Consider the following 23554-nt stretch of genomic DNA (forward strand, 5'->3'; position numbering starts at 1 on the left):
CACATCTGGTGAGAGGTGCATCGCGCTGTGTGACCTGCCTAGGCCTTCACTCACTCTGTTCTCCCTCAGTGACTTAGACAGGTGGTGGGAAGCCCTTTGTCAAGTGCCTGGGGCTTGACCTGCTGAGCATCAAGACCCTTCCCCTGCTGACATTCTGGGGTTTCCTGGGCTTTTGGAGTCAACATCTGTTACATCCCTTCTGAGAAGCAGGGCTAGAGGCTTGGTGATCACATTCCCTGGGCAGCCCTGGGGTCAGGGCAGAGGAGCTAAAAGCACAGGGGTGGGTGTCTCACAGAGGGGTCTGATCATGGCCTTGGAGCCAGGGCCCGAAAGTCTTCATGCTTCAGTTTCCACGTGTCCAGGGAGGCTACAGACACTGCCCCCTCGTTGGGGATGTCGTGAGGATTCAGGGGGATAACGAAGGCCCTTAGCAGGCACCCAACGTCTAATAGCTGTTCTACACAGCAGCCACAAATGAGGAGGTTGATTTTCTATCCCCCCAGTTCCCAGAGGAGGAAATTGAAGCTCAGAGAGGGTAGGTAAATTGCCCAGGGTCACACAGTTACCGATGGTGAAAACACCAATCTCCAAATATCCTTTCATCCATCCTTTAGGGATCCACGAAAGCAAGATATGTCTGAATCATTCAAGACTTTTACAAATTGTTGGGTAAACTAAACAAGATCTTTGTAAAAGATCCAAGCAACAGTGACCCTTCATTAATTTAATCACCATTAAATGGCTTTGATATTTTCGAATGTCCCCCACCAAAGACAGAACGAGGTGTGAAGAGGGGGTCTGCTAGGGGGCGGGGTCAGTGGAAGGGCCCCGAGGAAGGAGGGGAGGGGGACAAAAAGAAGTAATGTTTTGGCTCTTCTGCTGGGGACCTGCCCCAGCCACAGTCCCAGGCCACCCAGGTGATCTTGCCCTCTGCCCTATGCTTTTCCAGCTGCTGCAGATGTTCTATCGGCAACAGGAGGAGATCCGAAGGCTCCGTGAGCTGGTGACCCAGCGGGAAGTCCAAGCCAAGCAGTTGGAACTAGAGATCAAAAACTTGCGCATGAGCTCAGCATAGTTCTGAGCAGAGGCCTCTGCCATCCTGGCCCTCAGGGACGCCACTTGGCTCTGTGGGGAGGTCCAGAACCAAACCACAAGTCCCCCAAGAACAACCACTATTTCTATATTTTTTACCAGAAAACAAAACTCTCAGTCACTGAAGGAGATTCCAGTAGGACGTGGTGCCGTTTCCTATTTGCCTTCTCGCAGCAGTTTCTGCACCGACTGATTTTAGATGTTCTGTTGAATTCTGCTTCTGAGGTCCACGTGGAGCTGTGACTTTCTCAAGGGGAACGAACACTGCAGGAAGTTAGAGCTGGTAGAAGTGGGGAGGTCAGGCTGCCTGTCATCTCGTGTAGAATGGGGGGAAACGGAGGCAGGAGGGAGTGTCCCCACTCACCCCATCCCAACTGACACATTCTTCATATGTTAGACTATAGAATCCATAATTCTGCTACTCAAAAAAAAAAATTTAGAAGTTTGAAAACCAGTGATCTGGCCCAACTCATTCTTTGAAAAGTGAGGAAACTGAGGCTGAGAGAGAGGCAGGTGAGGCTGGGCTGAGCACCTGGTCTCCTGGGTGAGTCTTTCTGCTGTTTCTGGCCCTGTGCACTTCTCAGCCCCCAGGACAGGAATATGTTGGGTCTGGCCTCAACTGGGCCTTGACTGACTTGGTGACCTCTTGCAAAGTCCTTCTTTCTCTGGTCTCAGTCTCTCCATCTTAAGAAGGGGGACTCTGGATGAGCTCCCTCCACAGGATCTGCCACCAGAGACCTTGACTTGAGGAAAACCACATGTGGGGCCTGGGTTTGCTGCAGAAACTCACACTGACCAAGGGGTCAAGTTTAAGGTCAGGGAAATGAATCAAGATTTAGCCCAATTCTAGAACTCAGACAGGCAGTCAAAACCTTCCTTTCCAGCCTGCATCAGATGGATGTGAGTAGACCCTGTCTCCTATGTGGGGATGCAGACCTCAGAACTGTGTCCTTGACTGCTGACTACACAGCGCCTCCTGCAGGGGAATGTAGGCAAAAGAGCCCCCACTCCCCAGAAGGCAGTGGGTCCCCAGCACGGGGTACCAGCAGAGCCCTGTGGGCAGTTTCCAGAGAGGGATGAATGCACTAGGTAAAAAGTAGGACCACAGATAACCCTGAAGCTCCCTTCTGGCCCAAAAGTCTTCTGCATCATCCCTCTTTTGTGAATCTGTTTCCTGGGTCAATTCAGCAGCCAAGCCAGACTGGGAATGATGAGGAGTAAAACCCATTCCTCCTTCCCCAAGAGGAATGGACATCACATTGGGTGACTTCCCCATCACATTGGGTGACTGGAGCTCAGATGGGGACAGCAGGAGCTACCAGCCTGGTAGGCAGCCCTGTACATTAGAATCCCCTTGACAGCATTCAGGAAATGCAGATGCCCAGGACTCACCTGGATCCACTGAAGCCAACTCTCATGAAGGGCCTGGCCCTCTGCATAAGCTGCCCAGGTGATTCTGCAATTCAGTGGACTAGTCTGTCAGTAACTATTTGCCGTAAAGATGAGAATAGTGAGTGCCAGACAGGAGCCTGGGAATCAGTGCTGATGGTCGTCTCACACCCCCCACCCCCACTAGCTAGGGCTGATGTCCCCCGTTAGCACACACCAGAGATCCACGGTCCATGTCTTATCTCCATTTCCTCAGTTACTGAGACTCACTCCCAGCCAAAGCAACAGCCAAGCTTGCCTTACTGTGCCGCAGAGCAAAAAGCCAAGTCCCAAGCATTGTCAGGAAAGTAGAGTCCCTGGATGGAGTAACCCCATGCACTTCATTTGTGGCCACACTTTACAGTTTACACAGCCCCTTGTCCATTCACTGGCATGTGCTACTGGAACACAGGTCTGTGAGTATTATAATCCCCCTGTTCAGAAGGGAAGACCTAGCCTTAGAGAAGTGAAAACCTCATGTCCAAGGTCATTAGCTGCCTAGCTAGAGGTGTGTGTGTGTGGGGGGGGTGCATCTAGAGAGCTTCTGAACATGACTGCCCGGTGCCATCCCTTCCCAGCTCCCTCCCCCCCAGGGACCCAGACCTCCCACTCAAAAGCAGGACACAGGCAGCTTTGAACAAACTCTTTTTCTTTCCTTTTTTTTTTTTTTTTTACATTTAGAATAAATTATTTAAATTATTTCACAGCAAGGGAGAGGGATAGATAATTTTTATCCGATATTTTTTAGAACCATCTTTTTTAAAAACTCCTTTTTTTTTTTTTTTTTTTTATGTTCTTGAGCTGATGGAGCAGAACATGCCCAGCACTGGACATGTCCTGCACTCGAACAGTCTCCTTACTGCAGACCCCGGGAGCCCCCTTTCTGTTGACTCAGGAACTTTCCGAGGGTGGGGACAGTACTGGGAGATAAAGTTTGGCTGGTGTCCATCTTAGCTCTATAATAATTGTGCTTCCTGGGACAAAAGTTGAGAACCATCATAGAGGAAACAGGAAGTCAGAAATCAATCTATGCTTTTAATATGAAACCGTGCCTGAAACAGTTTGAATGATTATTTTAATGTTTCTGAAATTCCTTGTACCTTTGTAATAAAAAAATAAAAGAAGTAAAAGTGAAAATAGATACGGAATTGTGCAATGGAAAGAATGTAACAAAATAAACATCCGGCTATAGACAGTTTAATACACGCAGCTTTTCGCTTCTTGATTTTGTTTCACTAATCCCAAGTAAGCAACTACTTTAGAGCCAGAAACAGGGCTGGGAAACAGGGCAGGTCCTAACACAGAGACCCCCTTCTCTTTGGAAGTGGCTGGGAGTATGGAGAGGGGCCAAGATGAGGGCAGTGCTGGCTGTTCTGGGAGGAGAAGCTGGGGAGGCTTCCTAGAGGAGGTGACAGGCCTTAACCCAAAGTTAATGAGGAAAAGAGGACATTTGGGGAGCTGAATGGAACTCCAAGCAGTGAAAAAAAAAATGCAAGTCCCCCAGTCTGGAATCAAGCAATTGGTGGAGCATCAATATGGCAGGGACCAAGGGTCTTAAAAACCAAGGACCTTGTAAATTCTAGCCTGAGGATAACTGATCTTGGCCAAAAAGCCAAGAAGCGATTCTTTAAATTGTGAAAAGGGGCTCTCCCAGCAAAAAGGCACAGAGTATAAGGGAAAGAGTGTGGGTGATGCTCACTGTCCGGAAAGGCCACCCAACTTGGGTTAGGAGGGAAGCCCATTTTCTTCCAGTCACTTAGCCCAACAGGAGCGAGCCCGGCTTTCCGCGGTGGCCACCTGCGGTCCAGGGCAGGCGCAGGAAGTACCCTGCTGGCGGGAGGATGCAGGAAGGCAGAGTCCTTGGCACCGCCGGATGGTGCCGCAGCTTCGCAGCCGCCCAGCGCCTGGCCAGCCTCCGCCCCGCCCCGACCCCGCCAGGTTTCGATTCCGTGGGAGCCGCGCGGTTCCGCGCTGCGGGGCGCGAATGGAGGCGCTGGGGCGCGGAGCACGACCCCCGGGGGGCTCGGCTGTGCGGGGCCCGAGGAGGCGCGCGGCTGGCTTTGCCCGGAACATAGCGACCGCCCCGCGGAGCTCTTCTGTCGCCGCTGCCGCCGATGCGTGTGCGCGCTGTGCCCGGTGCTGGGCGCGCACCGCGGCCACCCGGTGGGTCTGGCGCAGGAGGAGGCGGCCCACGTGCAGGTGGGGAGCGCGGGTGCAGGTGGGGAGCGCGTAGCGCGCGGGGAGGGGGCCGAACCCCTGAGTAACGGACAAGGAGAGCGCGTGCCCGAGGTCCCACTGTCAGTTCCCTGTTAGGAGCTGGAAACGTGAAGATGGCCCCAGAGGTCATCAAGGGGATAGACCTAAGAACCAGAGACTGAGGCCCGAGGAAGGGCAAAAGTGATCCAAGGCCACCTGGTCAGCTTCAAAAGAGGTGGGTTTAGGAGTGGGAACTGGTGAGCCCAGGCTGGTACCCAGATGTCCTTGGCCTTGACCACCATGATGGTCCACCCCACTACCGTGGGCTATTAGAAAAGCTACTTCTTAGTTAACAGAAGTGAACCCCATCTACCCACAGATGGCAAACACCCACACAGAAAGCGACCCAACTGTGAATCGTACCATTGCTCTAGAAGTGGCCTCAATGGCCCCTCAATCTCCCTGGGTGCGCCTCTCTTCCCTGCATGACTTGCAGCTCCACAACCCAAGCCAGCTGTTAATAGTATTAGCCATTTATTAATAACAAAAGGAATGTTCGGGAGCCGGCCTTGAATTCAGTCCTCCACCAAGCCAATAGCCCCCACCCAGGGAGATGCTTTTCATCTTGAATCCCTCACTCTGATGTAACACTGTTAATGGCCAGGGTCTCGGGACTCCTGTGCCAGCCCTGCTCTGAACTTGTTCTGTGGCTCTGGTCAAATCCCTCTTCTCTGGACTCCCTGAAGGTCTGCCTAGCTCTCCAGTCTCTACAGACCTAGATTCTACCATATCCATCCCAAAGAAGTCCTCTGTGAGGAGCCCTGCCCTGAGAGAACTTTTTCCCTACACAGCATGACTTAACACCACCACACTGTGACAATCTTGGCGTTCCAAGGAGAAACTGGACCCATTGGGGGGCTACTGGTGGAGACCTGGGTTCAAGGCCTGCCAGAGCCTTCCTGTTGGTCTCTATAAAATGGCTGTAATAATAATACTTGCTCCCCAGAGCTATGTTATTCAGAGTTAAGAAGGCTGCTTTCCAGAGATACGGTGTTCCATTTGTCCACCTGCCTGACCACCTTTCTTTGCACACCCATGTTGCATCCACACATCTACAACTCACCTATCTGTCCATCATCCATTCATCCATCACATCTATCCATACCTTGTGCCATAGGTGTGTCAAGTCATTGATCCTATTCTTCTCTAACCTGGAGGAGTTCCTGGCTGGTTGAGGGAGGACAGAGGGTGACATTACAGTGTGATAAGCCTTTTAAGGTAGTGGTGAGAACCAGATGGAAGAGAACTGTTTCTTGGGGAAGGTGTCATTGGAAGTGGCCTTGAAGGATGGGTCAGATCCCAAGACACCTGGGTCTGGAGGAAACAGGCACCTGGAGGTTGGGGGTGTTCTTGACCCATGATGGACAGGACCTGGGTGCAAGGGCACCTGCCTGTCATCCCAGCAACTTGGAAGTCTGAAGCAGGAGGATTGTAAATTTGAGGCCAGCCTGGGCAACTTAGTGAGCCCCTGTCTCAAAAAATAAAAAGGGCAGGAGATATAGCTCAGTGGTAGAGCACTCGCCTAGTATATGTGAGACCCAGCGTTCAATCCCCAGTACCAAAAGAAAAAAGCAACAAAGAAGGAAAAAATAGCAATTTCGAAAAGCAGAGCTGGGCCAGGTAGGAGGAGCATTCCAGCCCTGAGTGATACCTTATTTGGCCTCTAAGGATCAGTGTGGCCCAAGTCTCAGCTCATCCTCCAATTTGCCACCAGACTTGGGGCGAGTCATCTCACCTTCCGGTTCTCAGATACCTCTGCTGACAAAAAGCATAGGAGTGAATAGAGATAAGGGTCTGTTATCTGAAAAGGGACAGAGATTTGAATTTTTTTCCCTTAATTCTCTCATCTACAGAAACTCATCCAAGAATGTTTACAGCAACTGGAGACCAAGAAGCAGCATCAAGTTGGCAACATCACCCAGATAGAAGATGCAGCCGAGAAGCTCAAGGCAAGTGGACGCTTCTTCCCTCTTCCAGTGGGGTTGTCCACATTTCCCCTCAGACGTGAGTGTCCCCTAGTATGGCATCAGGGAAAATAAAGACCAATCTTAAAGGGGAGGTCAGTGTGGTGGGCCTGGAGCTGACGGACAAATTCAATGCAGAACCATGAAGTGGGCATGCAAGTGAGGGCCCTGAGACTGCCGCATCATCAGCCACGGGGAGAATCTGCCTGGGCCAGCGCCCCAGCCCTACCTCCTGCCACCGCCAAGGCACCATCTTGTAGCAGCTGCTCTTCTCTCCTGGGGCTTCTAGACCTCCACCTCCCACACTCCAAATTGCCTTAAATAGAGCAAAATGCAGTCTACTAGTTGGGCGCAGTGGCGCACGCCTGTAATCCCAGCGGCTTGGGAAGCTGAGGCAGGAGGATTATGAGTTCAAAGCCAGCTGCTCAGCAGCTTAGCAAGGCCCTAAGCAACTTAGTGAGACCCTGTCTCTAAATTTATAAAAAGGAGGGGGTGGTGCTGGGAGTGTGGCTGAGTGGTTAAGTGCCCCTGGGTACAATCCCAGTACCAAAAAAAATTCAGTTTACTGAACATACAAATTTCTCTTAAGGTCTCTCCGCCATGAATGAAATTAAATAAGGTATACATATATTGTATAAATACATACTTCTTCACGCTTTCCCTTTCATACAATGTGTATTTTCTGTATCTATTTCCTTATTTTTTTTATTGGCACTGGGGATTGTGCCCGGGGTGCTGCTCTCCACTGAGCTACACCCCTAGCCTTTTTTATTCTTTTATTTTGAGGCAGGACTACACTCAGTTGCCCAGGTTGGCCTCAAACTTGTGACTCTCCTTCCTCAGCCCCCAGGTAGCTGGAATCCCAGGCCTGTGCCTCTGTGCCCAGCTGTACAATCTTTACTTAAATGGATTCTTTTGAGGGTTTTGGGCACAAAGTTGGGTCTGACACTGTGAGTTGCCACTTTGACTATGAAAAAGTTGTCGCCTCTTTAGGCGCCTTCTGTGAGAACTCAGGTGGGTCGTTGTTCCCCTGGGCCTCAGCGGCTCCCTCCTCACAGTGAGGGCTGGGATGGGGGATGCCCTACAGGGTCCCGCCTCACAGAGGCCTGGCGCCGCTGACTGACCCACACAAGGCAGAGGGGAAGACTGGCTCTGGCCGGGGGAGCCGCTGGCACCAGCTCTTCCCAAGCCAGGCCCACAGTAGCGTGGAGCAGGGCCTGGAAACCACAGCATGCTAAGGCCATGAAGAGGCCTCCATCTTTGCCTGACCTCTGTTATCTGCCAGGTGTCTACGTGCCCCAGTGTGATGAGACCTTTGTGGCTCACACTCATGGCCTCTGTTTAATTATTAATAGTGTCCCTTACGTCTCCAAAAGCAGGACTCTGGGCTCAGGAAGATATGACTGTTCAAAAGAACTTGGAAAATGAAAGTTGGCGAGTGCCTCCCTGCAAAGGGTGGGGGAGGCGCCTGGCTGTTCGTCCTGAAGAAGACAGCCACAGTGCAAGTCCGCTGCCTGCAAATCCCTGAGCAGATACAGTTTGGAGGTCCCCAGGGAAAGACATAGGACCCTCGTGGAGGGCCTAAGGGCTGTGGAGGTTCCAGCAACTTTTTGATTTAAAATACTCATAGATCCAAAGGAAACTGCAAAGATAGTACACAGAAGTTTCGTGTACCTCCTCCTAGTTTGCCCCCAAGAATTGTGTACCTCTTATATAGCTATAGTGTAATATCAGAATCAGAAAATATTTATGTCCATTTCCCTGGGCTGGCCTTGAACCCCTGAGCTCCTGCCTGGCCAACCTGTAGCTGGGGTTGCATGCTGCCAATATCGGTGTTAAAGGCTGTATATTCCATTCTTTGTATATTCCATGATTCATTAAGCCATTTTCTGCATGTCAAACAGTTAGATTATACCTGGTTTTCCCCTAGTGCAAAAACAGTAGTGCAGAGAACATATTTTGGCCCCTTGATTTGCCTCCTTTGGGACAGGATCCTAGAAGGGACACATTGCAATAGGCACAGCATGTGTGAGAAACCTAAGGCATCCTGTGGAGTCGCGGCCCATGTGGTTTGTGGCAGAGAGGTTGGGGCAACCACGCCTCCTGCAGTGGCAAATGAGGGGAAAGACCGTTCGCATGGAAACAGCCTTGTAAACAGATCAATAAAGTTTGTGCAAGGTCCAGAGTCTGTTGTACAGAAGCCAGTGACCAGGACTAATCACCCACTCCCTTTTCAGGGCACAACTGAGAAGGACTGGATCATTAATCCCCAGTCAACACCCATTTATGATCACATCCTTGTTAATAGGCTTCCCCCATCATGGCACCTTAGGGGCCAATATATCCAGGTGCAGGGAAAATCCAACACCCGCCTGCAACCCTCTCTACTCAAATGGGAATAAATGACACTACATCTCTTCTATGTTCTTCTTCCCGGTTTCTTCCAAATTTTCTTTTCCCAGGGCTTCACACATGCTAAGCAAGTACTCTACCACTGAGCTACATCCCCAGTCCTTTTTTTATTTTTAAATTTTGAGACAGGGCCCTGCTAAATTACCAAGGCTAGCCTCAAATTTGTGATATTCCTGCCTCAGTCTCCCCAGTAGCTGGATTACAAGATTATGCCACCACACCTAGCCTGAATCTTCCAAATTTTCTGCAGTAAGCTTTTGATTTTTTTAAAAATTATAAGAAAGTGTGTGTGTGTGTGTGATTTTTTTTTAATTGATTACTATCAAATCCAGATATAGGCTAGGGATTTAGAATGTGCATAGGTTAGCTAGGCACAGTGGCACACATCTATAATACCAACTGTTCAGGAGGCTGAGGCAGGAGGACGGCATGTTTGAGCCCAGCCTGGGCAATTTAATAAGATCCTGTCTCAAAATAAAATATAAAAAGGGCTGGGATGTAGATCACTGGCAGAGCATTTGCATAACATGTGTGAAGCCCAGAGTTCAACCCTCAGTACAGAATAAAAAAAAAAAAAGAAGAAGAACTTAGGCTGTCAGAGCCAAAGGCCATTCTAAAGCACTATTTTATTTTATTTTTTAGAAGAGAGAGAATTTTTAATATTTATTTTTTAGTTTTCAAGCAGACACAACATCTTTGTTTGTATGTGGTGCTGAGGATCGAACCCGGGCCGCACGCACGCCAGGCGAGCGCGCTACCGCTACCGCTTGAGCCACATCCCCAGCCCAAAGGCCATTCTAGATGAGGCTCAAGGTTGGGTGTGGTGGCAGGAGCCTATTGTCCAGGCTACTCAGGAGGCTGAGATAGGAGGATCATTTGAGCCCAGGAGTTGGAGGCCAGCCTGGTCAACAAAACAAAAAGCGAGGAAATAATTTCTCACTGGTCACATGGCGAGGTGGGACCTGGGCTACAGCTGCATCCACCAAGTGTACCCAGACAGAAACCACTCTGAGGGGTCCAGCAGAGGGATGTGCCCAGGGAGCTATGGCTCAATCATGGAAGAGACCAAGAAGTCAACCAGAGGTCATGAGGCACTCCAGCCCCTGGGCCAGTGTTAGCAGAGTGCAGGGGCCAGGGCCCCAGGGCAGAAGCCAGAACCAGACCAGGCCTGCCCTGGGGGAGCTGGAGGACGAAAGGGACTCGGGGAGAGCCTGCCCTGGTGAAGGGGTGCTGGGGCAGCCCCCCTGCCTCACGCTCTGGTCTCCCTCTAGCTCCTCTCTCTATAACCAACCGTGAAGGAGGATTTTGGAAATTCAGCCTGCAGGGCTTAGCCCTCTGCCCTACAGAACAAAGCAGAAAGTACCTGAGCAGGGTGCAGGGGTACTCACCTGTCATCCCAGCAGCTCAGGAGGCTGAAGCAGGAGGATCACAAATTCAAAGTTGGCCTCAGAAACTTAGCGAGGCCCTAAGCAACTCAGTGAGACCCTGTCTCTAAATAAAATTAAAAAAGGACTGTGGATGTGGCTCAGTGGTTGAGAGCCCCCGGGTTCCATCCCCAGTACCAAAAAAAAAAAAAAAGTGGACCTGAGATACACGGGCCCAGGCTGGCATGCGACACAGTAACTGCTGGAGGCTGAACTCAGTAGCCTCAGATCCTACTCTGGGACCCACCAAAGCTGCAGGAATGGAATCAGAGCATGCAAGCAGGGGACCAAGGGGGTGACACGAGCCAGCCTTTGCCAGACTGGAAATGGAAAGATGAGGACCCTGTGAGGTGTTGATGTTGATGTCACTGGTCTCCCCTGTTGGCCCTGGCTACCCCTCCTCCAGACAGCCACAGCCACCATATCACAGTCCTGGGGGCCCCAAAGCTCCTGTGGCCTGGGCAGGGTTGGAGGGCCTGGCTCCCTTCCCAGGTGGCACAGCCCAGGAGAGGTGCCCCGCAGGGCTGTCCAGTGTCATACTGACTTTTCAGGAAGCTGCTCTTTGCATCCTCCTCACAGTCCCCTCACTCTCCATGGGACCCCAAGATGGATTCACATAGCGGACAGCTCTCCATGGACAAAGCCCCCCGCCCTTCCCTGACCCAGGGCTCCGTGGTTGGTCTCCCTCTTTCTCAGAATCCTAAGGCTCCTCTCAGCTGGACCCCGTCAGGCTCTTACCAGCCACCAGCTGCACCCAGCTGTGTCTAAACCCCAGCCAGTTCAACCTGGGGTCCAGTTCCATTTTGAATCTCTGTGGCCCAAACCAGCACTTCCTTGTTTCATTATCAGAGCTCTCCTCCCCCTCCCCTCCCCTGTCTTAGCTGTGTTGTGTAACCAACCCTAGCTGCTTATAGACAGGAAGTCTTCTGCGGTTTTTTTTCTTTTTGGTACTGGGGATTGAACTCAGGGGCACTCAATCACTGAGCCCCATCCCCAGCCCTATTTTTTATTTTATTTAGAGACAGAGTCTCACCGAGTTGCTTAGCTCCTTGCTTTTGCTGAGGCTGGCTTTGAACTCTTGATCCTCCTGCCTCAGCCTCCCTAGGTGCTGGGATTACAGGCATGCACCACCTCGCCCAGCTCTTCTGGTGTCTTTAATCGTTCCTCCTGCATTGGGTGTGGTGTCATGAAGCCTCTTCTGTGTATTGCTCTTGACTAAGGCACTGCTTGGCACAGCTTGGTTAGGAGGAGACACCTGCCTCTCGTTTATTACGTTGCCTCCACCATGTTCATCTCTCCAGGGTTTGGAACACATTTTCTTTCCTTCCCTGGGTCATTCAGTGAAGATGTATTCATGTTTAGGTGCATGGACCTACTGCAACTTTGTTATCAGGGCCAGCAGGTGCAGACTGGTCCTCGCCATCCTAAAGCCAATTGAATCCATGAGGTCTGAGGGATGAGCTAGCCCCAGAAGCCAAGCACCACCTAAAGAACCATAGACGAAACCCAGCTGGGGAGCTCACCTCCTGGGTCTTGCCAAACCACACAGTAGTCCCACTAAGAAGAGAACATGGAGAGCCTGCCCCAAGCCCGGCCAGGTACAGGGGTCCTTCTGCTACGTGGATTACACAGACGTTTGGGCTGAGGAAAGGAGCTGGCTTATGGTTTTGGAATTTTTTTCCCAATTGATTTCTATTTTATTATTTCATAAGTGAAATAATAATAAAGTGAGAGCCTGTCATTCCCATCTCTCCAATCCCACACCTCCTTCCAGACAGGACCTCTGCTAACATTTTCATTGCACTGGTAAATATACACAGGGAGGTATCCTTATGCAGTGTTTGCTATGTTTTATGTAAGTGGGATTATTGTGCATATGTTATTTGGACACTTGCTCCTTGCCACCAAGCCAGGACACATAGCTCTACTGTATTCTTCATGTATACATATTTTATGGTAGTAAAATATACGTAACATAAAATCAGCCAGTTTTAAGTGTTCATTCCTGGGTGGTAGTTACATTCACAAGGTTGTACAACATCACCCAAAATAGAAACTCTGAAACCATTAAACAGTCACTTCCCACTCCTCCTCCCCCAGCCCCTGGTAACCTCTACTCTGCTTCCTGTCTCTATGTTGCCTATTCTAGGCATTTTGTGTAAATGCAGTCATAACATTATTTGTTCTTTTGTGGCTGGTTTATTTCACTTAGGAAAATGTCTTGGAGGTTCATCCATGTTGTAACATATGTGAGAACAATGCATTCTTTTTCATTATTATAAATTATTTCACCTTATGAATGTAGCATAACTTATATAAGTAACATACATGCATGTCCCATATTGGAAACTGCACCCAACTCTTCTCTGGACTCCATGGATAATGCTATAGTGAGAATCACATGGTCGTGACGCTCATGTGAGCACATTTTGTAGGATCAGTTCCTATAAGGGGAAAAATGGTGTCTTTAGAGTCATGAATCTTCTCAATCAGGGATTTTTTTTTTCTTTTTTAAATATTTTTTTAAATAAATGACAGTGGATGCGTTACATTTCTTATTACACATATAGAGCACAATTTTTCATATCTCTGGTTGTATATAAAGTATGTTCACACCAATTCGTGTCTTCATGCATGTACTTTGGATGAGGGTGTCCACCACATCCCACCCTCATTGCTAGCCCCCTGCCCCTGCCCTTCCTTCCCACCCTGTGCTCTATCTAGAGCTCGTCTTTTCCTCCCATGCTATGGTTTTTTTCTTTCATGCAGTTGGAGGGTTTTTCTGTCTTTCAGTACAGTTTTATTCTTTTCTTTATCTAGGTGCTGGGAATTAAGCTCAGGGCCTTGCAGATAACTGGGCAAGTGCTTTGCCACGGAGCTCCACTCACAGACCATTTCCGTTTCTGTTAAGTTTATTTTTAGATATTTCGCTATTTTCCTCCTTACTTTAAAAAGCATCTTTATTAGCTGGGCACAGTGGCGCACACCTGAAATCCCAGCAGCTCCGGAGGCTGAGGCGGGAGGATTGGGAGTTCAAAGCCAGCCTCAGCAGTGAGGCCCTAAGCCTCACAGCAAGACCCTGTCTCTAAACAAAATATAAAAAGGGTTGGGGATGTGGCTCAGTGGTTAAGCACCACTGGGTTCAATACTCGGTCCCAAAGAAAGACAAAAAAAGCATCTTTATTTCTCCATGCACTTTCTGATGGATGCTGGCCAATACTTACACAAGTTTTAGTTGTTATGAGTTGATCTTGTATCTGTCACTTTACTAAACTTAGTTTGTAGGCATTATAAGTTTTTTTTTTCCATGTCAATTATTCTGGAAATCTTGATTGGCAAACTTATCATCTGCAACTGGTTTTCTTTTTAGGCTCACGCAGAGTCAAGTAAAACCTGGCTGACGGACAAATTCACTGAACTCAGATTACTACTTGATGAAGAGGAAATGCTGGCCAAAAAATTCATTGATAAAAACATGCAGGGGGCCCTCCAGGTGTACAGGGAGCAAGTGGAGTCTTGCAGGAAGCAGATTGACGTCATGGGCAGTCTCTCCAGCAGGGTCTGGGGTATCAGCCAGGAGCCCAACCCTGTTCAACTGCTGCAGGTAAGTTGGGGTCTCTGCTCTTGCTGCTGCCACATGCCACCCCATTCCACCTCGGCTGTTATGGCCCTGAGCACAGTGTTCCTGTAACATGTAAAGGGCATGGAGATCTGCTTGTCAGCATGTGGATTTTCTTGCTCGTGCACGAGTGTGCAGAGTGCATGTTGTCAGGAAAATGAGAGACATCTTGGACTAATAGTATCAGCCAACATCATTTTCAAGGGCTTTTGTGTTCTAAGCATTTTTTGTATCTCAGCTCTGATAGTTACTACAACTCTACAAAGTGGACTTCTCATCCCATTTTTGCAAATGAGAATTTGAGGCTCAGGGAGGTGAAGTAGGCTCACATAGCTGCCAGATGGCAGAGCTGGGATCACACCCAGATGTGTCTGAACCAATCCAATCCACAAGGCAGTGTTTTGTTGTTGATTTTTCTTTTACTGTCCTGGGAATTGAACCCAAGGATGCTCTAACACTAAGCTACATCCCTAGCCCTTTTTAATATTTTATTTAGAGACAGGGTCTTCTGAGTTGCATGCAGTGGCTGGTCTGGAACTTGTGACCCTCCTGCCTCACCTCCAGAGTTGCTAGGAAGATAGGTGTGACCCACCACAACAGCTACTCACCCCCTTTTTTTATTTTTTTCATTTTTGTTTTGAGACAGTCGTCCAGGTTGGCCTCGAACTTGCAATCCTTCTGCCTCAGCCTCCCAAGTAGTTGGGATTACAGGTGTGCACACCGTGCCTGGCTCTGCTTAGAGTGTTAAGACACCTCTCCTGAGGGGATTCTGGTATCATAAAACACAGCTTCGGGGCTTTGGCATTGCTTTCTTCCATTTTCTTGTGCCAGAGCTCCTGGTTTTGACCATTCATCATCCCTCTCTCCTGTTCATTTGTTTATGTATTCCTCCAGTACACACTGAGCTGGGCCATCTGCAGAACGTGAGGAACTCACAGTGGGGCAGAGAGACATGCTAAGAAACAGATGTATACAAAGCAGCTCAAGCAAATTAGCAAAAGTATGTCCAAGAAATGATCTCACTCTCTATGGGGGTGGGGCCAGGTCAGGGAAGACTTCTAGGAGGAGGCTGCTGTAGAGGGGGGTGTGAAAAAATGAGTAGGTGTTAACAGAGGGACAATTCAGAGAGGACATCCGGGCAGTTTGGAAATATGGACCCGTGAGAACCTGGCAGGCAGGAGAACTTTAGAGTTTGTCCTGTAAAGAGATGGCAGCCAGGGGCGTGTTTGGAACTGAGGAATGAAAGCGTTGGCTTGGGCATGTTACTTAGGTGATGGGGTGGGAATGGACTGGGGTCCCTCCAAGGCCGGAGGTTAGAGGGGAGACCATGGGGTCCCGGGGAGAGATGATGGTGGCCAGGACCCGGGTAGGGGCAACAGGGCGGGGAAAGGCAGGTTCAGAGACGCAACAGGATTGGAGTTTGGAAGAGGAGGGTGAGGACGGATCCAAGATGGTACTTGGGTTTCCTGCTTGAGAAATGGCGGCTGGGTTGGGTGGGGATTTTTCTCTGAGTCTACAAAGGCGAAAGTCAGATGCGCTCAATTTCACTCATTTAATCCATCATACAGATCTGTTGAGAATCTACTGTGTATCAGGTCCTGCCAGACATGGGTGCTTGAGTTACCAGATGGTAGCGTTTTGTCCTCTCTTGGACCCCAGCCCTACCCCACCTACATACTCTTCGGGCCAGCCTCCCACCTTCTCGGGGCTGCTTCCGGCCACCCCTGTATTTTTCTGCTTGTGTTCTGTCCCCTGGTCAGCTCTAAGTGGAACCTTAGCCCTGGTTCCCACCAAAGTGAGTATGGGCTCTTGCCTTCTTCGGCCAGGTGAGACTGGAAGCCTCCCTCAGCCCCCTCCCAACACATAGGCTCCCGCCAGGTGGGGCACCCATCCACCCAGGCCTTGTGGGGTAGCTCTGCCTGCCAGCCAAGGCCTGCTCACCTGGGGCAATCTCCCTCCTTGCCCAGGACAACCCTTTTGAAACCTGGGAATACAGGCTCGTAACTGTAGTATAGGAATATAACGGTTTTAAGCAAGGAAAGAGTTGATGAGCCAAGAGAGGTGGGGCATGCCTGTGACCCCAGCTACTCCTAGGCTGAGGTAGGTCTTGAATCGCAAGTTCAAGACCAGCCTGAGCAACTTAATGAGACCCTATGTCAAGATAAAAGATAAAAAGGGCTGAGGATGTAGTTTGGTGGCACATGTCCCTGGGTTGGGTTGGGCCACAAAAACAACAATAGAGAGTTTATGAAGGAGTATGAGGTCACCCACAGGACCTCCAGGAGGACCAGAGAGTCAGGAGGAAAGACCAGGCCACAGGGGGTTTTGTGCCGGTGTAGACCCCACCATGCTTCTGCTGGGCAAGACCTCAGGCCTCCAGCGCCACTGTCCCTGAGAGCCACATGCCACCATCATTACCTCCCCCTAGCTTCCAAATCCTGGACTTGAGTTGGTGGGATCTCATCACATGCCTGTGCCCTGGTGCAAAGAGAGCTGGGAAGGGAGAGTTTCCTGGCTTCTACTTAGCAAAGCCACACAGCTAAGGCGGCTGTCAGCTGGAAAACAGGACACATGCCCTCTGTGGTGGCCACACCCCCCACAGTCATCTCTCCAACTGAACCTTCCAGGGTCCTCAGTTTCCCTCCTGGGACATGGTCTCCTGCTCTATCCTGTGGACAAGCCCCAGGGACTCCTCCTTCAGGAAGACTGGCCTCTCTTTCTGGGGCCCTGTGCCTGAGGTAGACCCCTGTTAAGTGTCTCCAAGGCTGAAGCCTCATAGGGAGGGACCCCATGAGATGGAGAGCACCTAAGGGCAGGTAGTCACTGGCTCCCGCCTCTGTTCCTCAAAGCTACCGTGGGGGAGGCCTCAGAGCACTGGGAAGGGAGGGAGGGAAACTCGGAGGGAGGGAAGGAGGGACTCCGCAGCACCAGCCCTGAAATGAGCTCCACATGCCTTCCACTCAGGCCCGTAGGCTGTCTGTGTGGCGCTGCTCTGGGGACATGGCCTGGGCTAGCCAGGGTGCTGGGGTAAGCTGGGGTCTGGTGCCTGGTCTGGGCTTGTTCCTGGGTGCCACAATGGAGGCTGGGATGCCGCCTGCAACCTCCAGCATTGACCTGACCCCTGTGCCACCCTCACAGGCCTACACAGCCACTGAGCAGGAGATGAAGCAGCACGCGAGCCTCGGGGAGCTGAGCCACCCTGTGCCCCTGTCCTTCGAGCCCATCAAGAGTTTCTTTAAGGGCCTTGTGGAAGCCATGCAGAGTACGTTTCAGACACCACTAGATGTTCGCCTGAAGGAAAGTAAGTCACCATGTGACCAACTTTGAGTCCTTAACTCCCAAGTGCTCTGTCACCCAGAGACAACTGCAAGGGTTGCCACCCTAAATCGTGTCTCCCTCTCACACAGGCCCTTGTCTGGGCAGGCAAGGGCTCCTGGGCCTGGTGCCCAGCCCCACTTATGACTCCAACATCACCTCCTACCCTTCCCAAGATGGTGTCTGCCTGCCTCTCCCCAGCCACAGGGCTCTGCTCTGTCCCAACCATTCCTGCAACCCTGTCACACCTCAGCCTTGCCCACTCTGGGCTCCCAGCAGGGTGGCTAGCCTTCACTCCTCTCCCTTTCTTCTCTGGGACCCATGTCCTTCCTGGGGTGTTGATGAGATAGATTCAGGGCCTCACAAATGCCCGAAGGGCAGAGACCACTTTGGGTACAGCTCCAAGGTCCCCACAGGGCCTGGAACAAAACAGGTACTTAGAGGTTCTTTCCTGACTCCTTCACTCACTCACCGCTGTGATGCTTTGCTCAGAACACTGACAGAACCCTACTATGTGGCAGGCCCAAAGGGCCCATGACATAGCCCGTGCTTTTGTGGTAAAAGAAGGAAGGTCCCATTTTCTGAAATGGGAAGGAGCCCTTAGGATTGGAGGGAAGGACTGTTTGGACCTCCTGGGTGTGGGAGGCTTGAGCTACCATGTGCTGATCTCACACAGGTAATAGGATGGATGGTTCTAGAGTTCTAGGGAGAGGAGAGAGACCTTCTTCTCCTAGAGGTTGGCCTCCCACAACCATCGCAGGCCATGGGGATGAATGAGTGCCCTGAGAGCGATGGGTGGGGCAGGGGTGCCTCTGAGGAGCTGGTCTGGGGAGGTGGTGAACTCACCAAGGTGCCCCCCTGAATGCTCTTGAAGGGACAGCCTCCCGCCCTTTTTCTTAGAACTGGATCCTTCCCAGGACTCAGCTCTAATGGTTTGGCATCAACCTCCACCTGGAGGCTGCCTCCCATCCCAGAGTGCTGCATTCAGGAGCTGATCTACTCTAGGGCTCTCCATGGCCTGCCCCCACCGAGCTACTTGTGGTCCTGGAGCATCTGGGTCACTGTGAATTTGCATTTCCTATTCCAGGAGGGGAGAGTGTGCGAATCTTTTTTGTGTGTGGATCTGTGCTGCTCCCAGAGCTCTAGGCGATCATTTCTCACTCTTCCTTTCAGACATCAACTGCCAACTCTCAGGCTCCTCCAGCACCACACTTGGGACCCTGCTGAAAATGAGCCCCTCACCAGAGAGATCGCTCTTCTTAAAATGTAAGACCCCAGGAGTGGAGAGAAGGTGGAGGGGATGGGAAGGACAGGTGCAGGGGGGGAAGAGCAATGAGAGCCCCCCACCCCCTCATTTTCTGTTAAAGAGACCCAACTTATGTTTTGGTTTTTTCAAAAACTTTTATTAGTAGTCTTTTAATAATAGATGTTCATTGTAGCAAAATTAGAAAACAAAGGATATTACTGAAAATCTTTCCCATATTTAACTAGTATGATTTGTCCTTTTACCTTTTTTTATTTTGCATAGCTAATGTACGTATAGTGATGTAACATGGTATCATACTATACACATTCTTTTACAGTCTGTGTTTTCATTTACTGATATATTGTGAATATCTCTGTTCCCTTAAAAATTATAGGTAAGAGGCCGGGATGTAGCTCACAGGTAGTGTGTTTGCCTAGCATACAAAGGCCCTTGGGATTGATCCCCAGCACTGAAAGAAAATAATAGTAGGAAGAAAATAATAGACGCAAATCCTGCCAGGAGGGGGGTGGGTGGGAGGAGAATAGAAGTTCAGTGGATTAGAGAAAGGGGAATGAAGGGAAGGGAGGGGAGACAGGAAAAGGAAAGATAGTGGAATGACTCTGACTACTTCCCTGTGTACATATATGAATACACCAAAGTGACTCTCACTATCATGTACATCCACAAGACTGGGGTCCTAATTAGAATAAGATATAATTATATTGTATAGTTATATCAAAATGGACTCTACTGTCATGTATAACTAAAAATAACATATAAAATTTTTAAAAAAATTTAAAAAAAGAGAGGGGCTGAGGCCATAGCTCAGTGGCAAAGCGCTTGCCTAGCATGTGTGAGGCACTAGGTTGGATCCTTAGCACAACATAAAAATGAGACAGATAAAATAAAGGCATGATGTCCATTTACAACTACCAATAAATAAATAAGTAAATAAATAAATAAGAGAATTATAGAGGCAAATCTTGAAGAAAATCACAAAATATAGGTGTACAAAGGAAAACAACTACCTCTCCCAGAAATAAATGCTGCTAATATTTTTATCTGTTTTTTTCAGACATTACAAAACATACATGTATGGGTATTTTCAATTGGAAGCATATTTTCATATTTTATATTCTATTATATTCTTTTAACATAACAGTATAGCTTAAATACTTTTCTATTTCAATAATACATTATTATTCATGAATGGATCATATATAATCATTCTCATACTGCTGAACATTTAGAGAGGTTTACATTTTCAATCCATTTTGTTCATTTTTGTTGAATTAATGAGTGGATGAATATGCCTTAACTTATTTTCTAATTATTTTTTAAGAATAATTAAAGAATTACTGGACATACATTTTTTCTTTCTCTCTCTCTCTATTTTGGTACTGAGGATTGAACCTAGGGCATTTAATCATTGAACCACTTACCTAGCCCATTTTCATTTTTTATTCTGAGACAGGCCTCGCCAATTTGCCAAGGCTGATTTTGAACTTGTGATTCTCTTGCCTCAGCCTCTGGAGCCGCTGGGGAGAAAATGAAATTTTAAAAATACACTATTTTCAGTAACATTTTCTTTAAAAGTAGGAAAGAATCTAACAGTTCATATGTAAAACCTCTCCACAGAAAACCCTAAAAACATTACTAAAGAATTTAAAGACAGCTTAAATAAATGGAAGGATAGATCATGCTTATGCATCAAGATAGTGTTATTTCCTGTACTACAGACTTGGTGACTTAAAACAACACAAATTTGGGGCTGGGGTTGTAGCTCAGTGGTAGAGCACTTGCCTGGCATGCAAGCGGACTTGGGTTCCATCCCCAGCAGTGTCCCCTATCCCAAATGCCTTAAGTTACCCACAGTGACTTAGGTCTGGGCCAGTATTGGAGCCCAGATCAAAACCCCCCTCACCAGCCACCAGGCAAGTCTAAAATGGTCCCTACCTAACCCTTCAGGCCAGGATTTCAACCTGGGAGATTTGACTGTTATCTCAGGGGAAGGATCAGCAGGTGACTTGCTAAGCAACCAAAGGTATTTTTCCCTATTACAGTTCTGTATGTACAGTTCTGTAGGATGTAAGTGCAACAAAATCTCACTGACAAAATCAAGGCTGGGCTTCTTTCTGGGGAAAACCTACCCCCTTGCCTTTTTCCTGTTACTAGAGACTGCCTGAATTCCTTGGCTTGTAGCCACTCTTTCCATCTTCAAAGTTAGCAAGTATCCATCTTTTTGCCCCTCCTGTGATCACATCTCCATCCAACTCTGCCTCCCTTCAGCTTTAATTAATTAATATGGGGCTGGGTTGTGCCTCAGCCGTAGAGGGCTCGCCTAGCACGTGCGAGGAGCTGGGTTCGATCCTCAGCAACACATAACAATAAATAAAGATATTGTGTCCAACTACAAGTAAAATAAATAGATAAATAACCAACCCAACTCCTGTAATTGACTACATTGGGTCCACCTAGTGGTGCCCACTATCCACCGCGCCCTGCAAAATGCTCTCTTGAGAGTATCTGATGTGGTAAAGTGTTCATCGATGTATCAGTAAATTTTAAAAATCAGATTACCTAAGAGCATGTGGAGTATGATACCAATATTAAGAAAAACTAAACGTCAAGTTAAGGACAGAAAAAGATTGGAAGGACACACACCCAGCGTTAACAGTGATAGGATTCTTTATAATAAATGTTTAGAGACTGGCGGTAAATTCCATGGTACAAAATGCAAACATTAAAAAGGATATATATATATATATGGTAAAATTTTCTCTCCTTCCCCTTCCTCCAGCCGCAGAGGAAATCGGGTTAAAGGGTGGCTTTCCCTCGCGCCTTCAGTAATTCCCGGGGCGTTCCCATTTTTGCCCTGCTCACCTGCGTGGTGCGGGGGCGTGTCCGGAGACGACCCCGCCCACCACGCATATCCGTGTCCCCGCCCCCCCACAGACGCGCGCACGCCCACGCTGGATCCGGACACGATGCACGCGCGCCTGCGCCTCTCCGCCGACGGCCTGACGGTGCGTAGCAGCCTGCTGGGCCGCCTGGGGCCGACTCCCGCGATGCGCTTCGACGCGTTGTGGCAGGTGCTGGGTCGCGACTGCTTCGCCGCCGGCCGCCACTACTGGGAAGTGGACCTGCAGGAGGCGGGCTCCGGCTGGTGGGTGGGCGCCGCCTACCCCTCCCTGCGGCGCCGCGGGGCCTCGGCCACTGCCCGCCTGGGCTGCAACCGCCAGTCCTGGTGCCTCAAGCGCTTCGACTTGGAATACTGGGCCTTCCACGATTGCCAGCGCTGTCGCCTGAGGCCCCGCGATGACCCCGACCGGCTGGGCGTCTTCCTGGACTACGAGGCCGGCGTCCTCGCCTTCTACGACGTGACGGGCGGCATGAGCCACCTGCACACCTTCCGCGCTGTCTTCCAGGAGCCGCTGTACCCGGCCCTGCGGCTCTGGGAAGGGGCCATCAGCATCCCCCGGCTTCCCTAGGGACCACCGTGCAGTGAGCCCCAGGCGCGCTTGTCCCTGGCGCGGCTGGTCTGCTTTCTAAGACCTTCTCCCGGGCCTAGCTCCCCCATCAGTGGGTTGCTTTGAACCTCTTCCGGGGCTAGTTTCAAACGTGTCCCCAACACTGCTGCTGCCCTTTCCCCCACCACCATGGCTTCCGGTACACTACTTTCAGTGCAGGTTTCTGAAGGGGGCGTACCCACAGGCGAGCTTTGGCATTCTGGCTTTGTCAGTGCAGTTGTGCTCAGCCAGAGAACCGTCTTCATACAGCGCCTAGACCCTCCTGGCACATAGTTAGCACACAGTAAATAACCGCCTGAACCCCACCCCCACCCCACCCCACATGCGCAGGAAAAGCCTTTCTTCTCTTTGCCTGTCTCAGTCTTCTCAGCCCACAAGAATCTCTTACTGTAAGGTCCACAAATCTGGGACCTGTGTTTCCAGCTTGACTGGAAGCTTTCTAAGGGCAGCTGTGTCCTATATGCACCCTGACCTGAAAAGTTTACAAAGTCCCTTTCCTCCCAGGCAATGAATGAATGACCAGCAGGCTGCTACCACTCACTCAGAATGGCCAAGCTGGGAGGACCTCACAGATCAACTTGATCTCATTGTACATTTGGGGAGACAGGTTCTGAAAGCAAGAGCTGCCTTAAGTTACCCACAGTGACTTAGGTTTGGGCCAGTCTTGGAGCCCAGATCAAAAACCCCCTCACCAGCCACCAAGCAAGTCTAAAATGGTCCCTACCTAACCCTTCAGGCCAGGATTTCAACCTGGGAGATTTGACTGTTATCTCAGGGGAAGGATCAGCAGGTGATTTGCTAAGCAACCACAGGTATTTTTCCCAATTGTCTTAGGAGAAAAACTGGGATTTGGGTAGTTTTAGATATGCTCCACATAGATTGCCTAACTCAGATGTGACCAAGGAAACCCCCCAAACCCATTTTTTTAAAATAAAGTGACCAAGAGAAAAGGCCAAAGGCCAGGCCCTCAGAGGCCAGCTCCTCCAGCAGAGAAAGGTGGCATCTTCCCAGGGCCCGCACCTATTTTGGAGCTCAGCATTCTGTCAGTTCCCTTGCTGGTTTTGAAGCTCTGATGGTGCTAAAGCATATTCTCTCGCTTTTCATTTGGGGATGCAGTATCTGATCCCCTTGTGGTTTAAACAGACTGTATGCATTCATTAGTTTGAACCATATAAAACAGTCAAGTTCCAATGATTTGGGGCTTTAAAATGGTACTTTATATAGCAATATAAGTTGACTACAAGGCAGAAGGAATCAAAGTGCCTTCA

The 23554-nt window shown here is 49.7% G+C and overlaps 2 protein-coding genes and 1 non-coding gene across 3 annotated transcripts in view; all 3 read left to right on the top strand.

Annotated features, from left to right (window-relative positions):
* The window catches only part of Coro2a (coronin 2A), a 45957-nt gene extending 42236 nt beyond the window's left edge, over positions 1–3721 (top strand). Inside the window, exon 12 of the mRNA XM_015492276.2 lies at positions 950–3721. Within this exon, the coding sequence (XP_015347762.1) occupies positions 950–1075 (126 nt within the window). The 3' untranslated portion in view covers positions 1076–3721. The remainder of the gene's footprint in view (positions 1–949) is intronic.
* Positions 3722–4212: 491 nt separating this feature from the next.
* On the top strand, positions 4213–22584 carry Trim14 (tripartite motif containing 14). The gene is made up of 7 exons (XM_015492277.2): positions 4213–4719; positions 6630–6725; positions 13947–14180; positions 16823–16933; positions 17334–17496; positions 18684–18776; positions 21712–22584. The coding sequence occupies exons 3-7, from the start codon at positions 14022–14024 to the stop codon at positions 22245–22247; spliced, it is 1062 nt and encodes a 353-aa protein (XP_015347763.1). The 5' UTR covers positions 4213–4719; positions 6630–6725; positions 13947–14021; the 3' UTR covers positions 22248–22584.
* Trnaa-ggc lies at positions 20530–20610 on the top strand. Its single transcript has one exon. It is a non-coding gene; the product is annotated as a tRNA-Ala (tRNA).
* Positions 22585–23554: the final 970 nt, after the last annotated feature.

The sequence above is a fragment of the Marmota marmota genome, unplaced genomic scaffold (genome assembly GCF_001458135.2).
Source record: "Marmota marmota marmota unplaced genomic scaffold, marMar, whole genome shotgun sequence".
In the NCBI taxonomy this organism is placed as follows: domain Eukaryota; kingdom Metazoa; phylum Chordata; class Mammalia; order Rodentia; family Sciuridae; genus Marmota; species Marmota marmota.

What these genes read in the sequence shown, in the direction of transcription:
- Trim14 (XM_015492277.2), top strand. Translation starts at nt 14,022, where the DNA reads ATGCTGGCCAAAAAATTCATTGATAAAAACATGCAGGGGGCCCTCCAG. An exon ending in ACCCTGTTCAACTGCTGCAG is followed by an intron (nt 14,181 to 16,822) that starts GTAAGTTGGGGT and finishes TGAACCTTCCAG; the next exon opens with GGTCCTCAGTTTCCCTCCTG. An exon ending in AGATGTTCGCCTGAAGGAAA is followed by an intron (nt 17,497 to 18,683) that starts GTAAGTCACCAT and finishes TCTTCCTTTCAG; the next exon opens with ACATCAACTGCCAACTCTCA.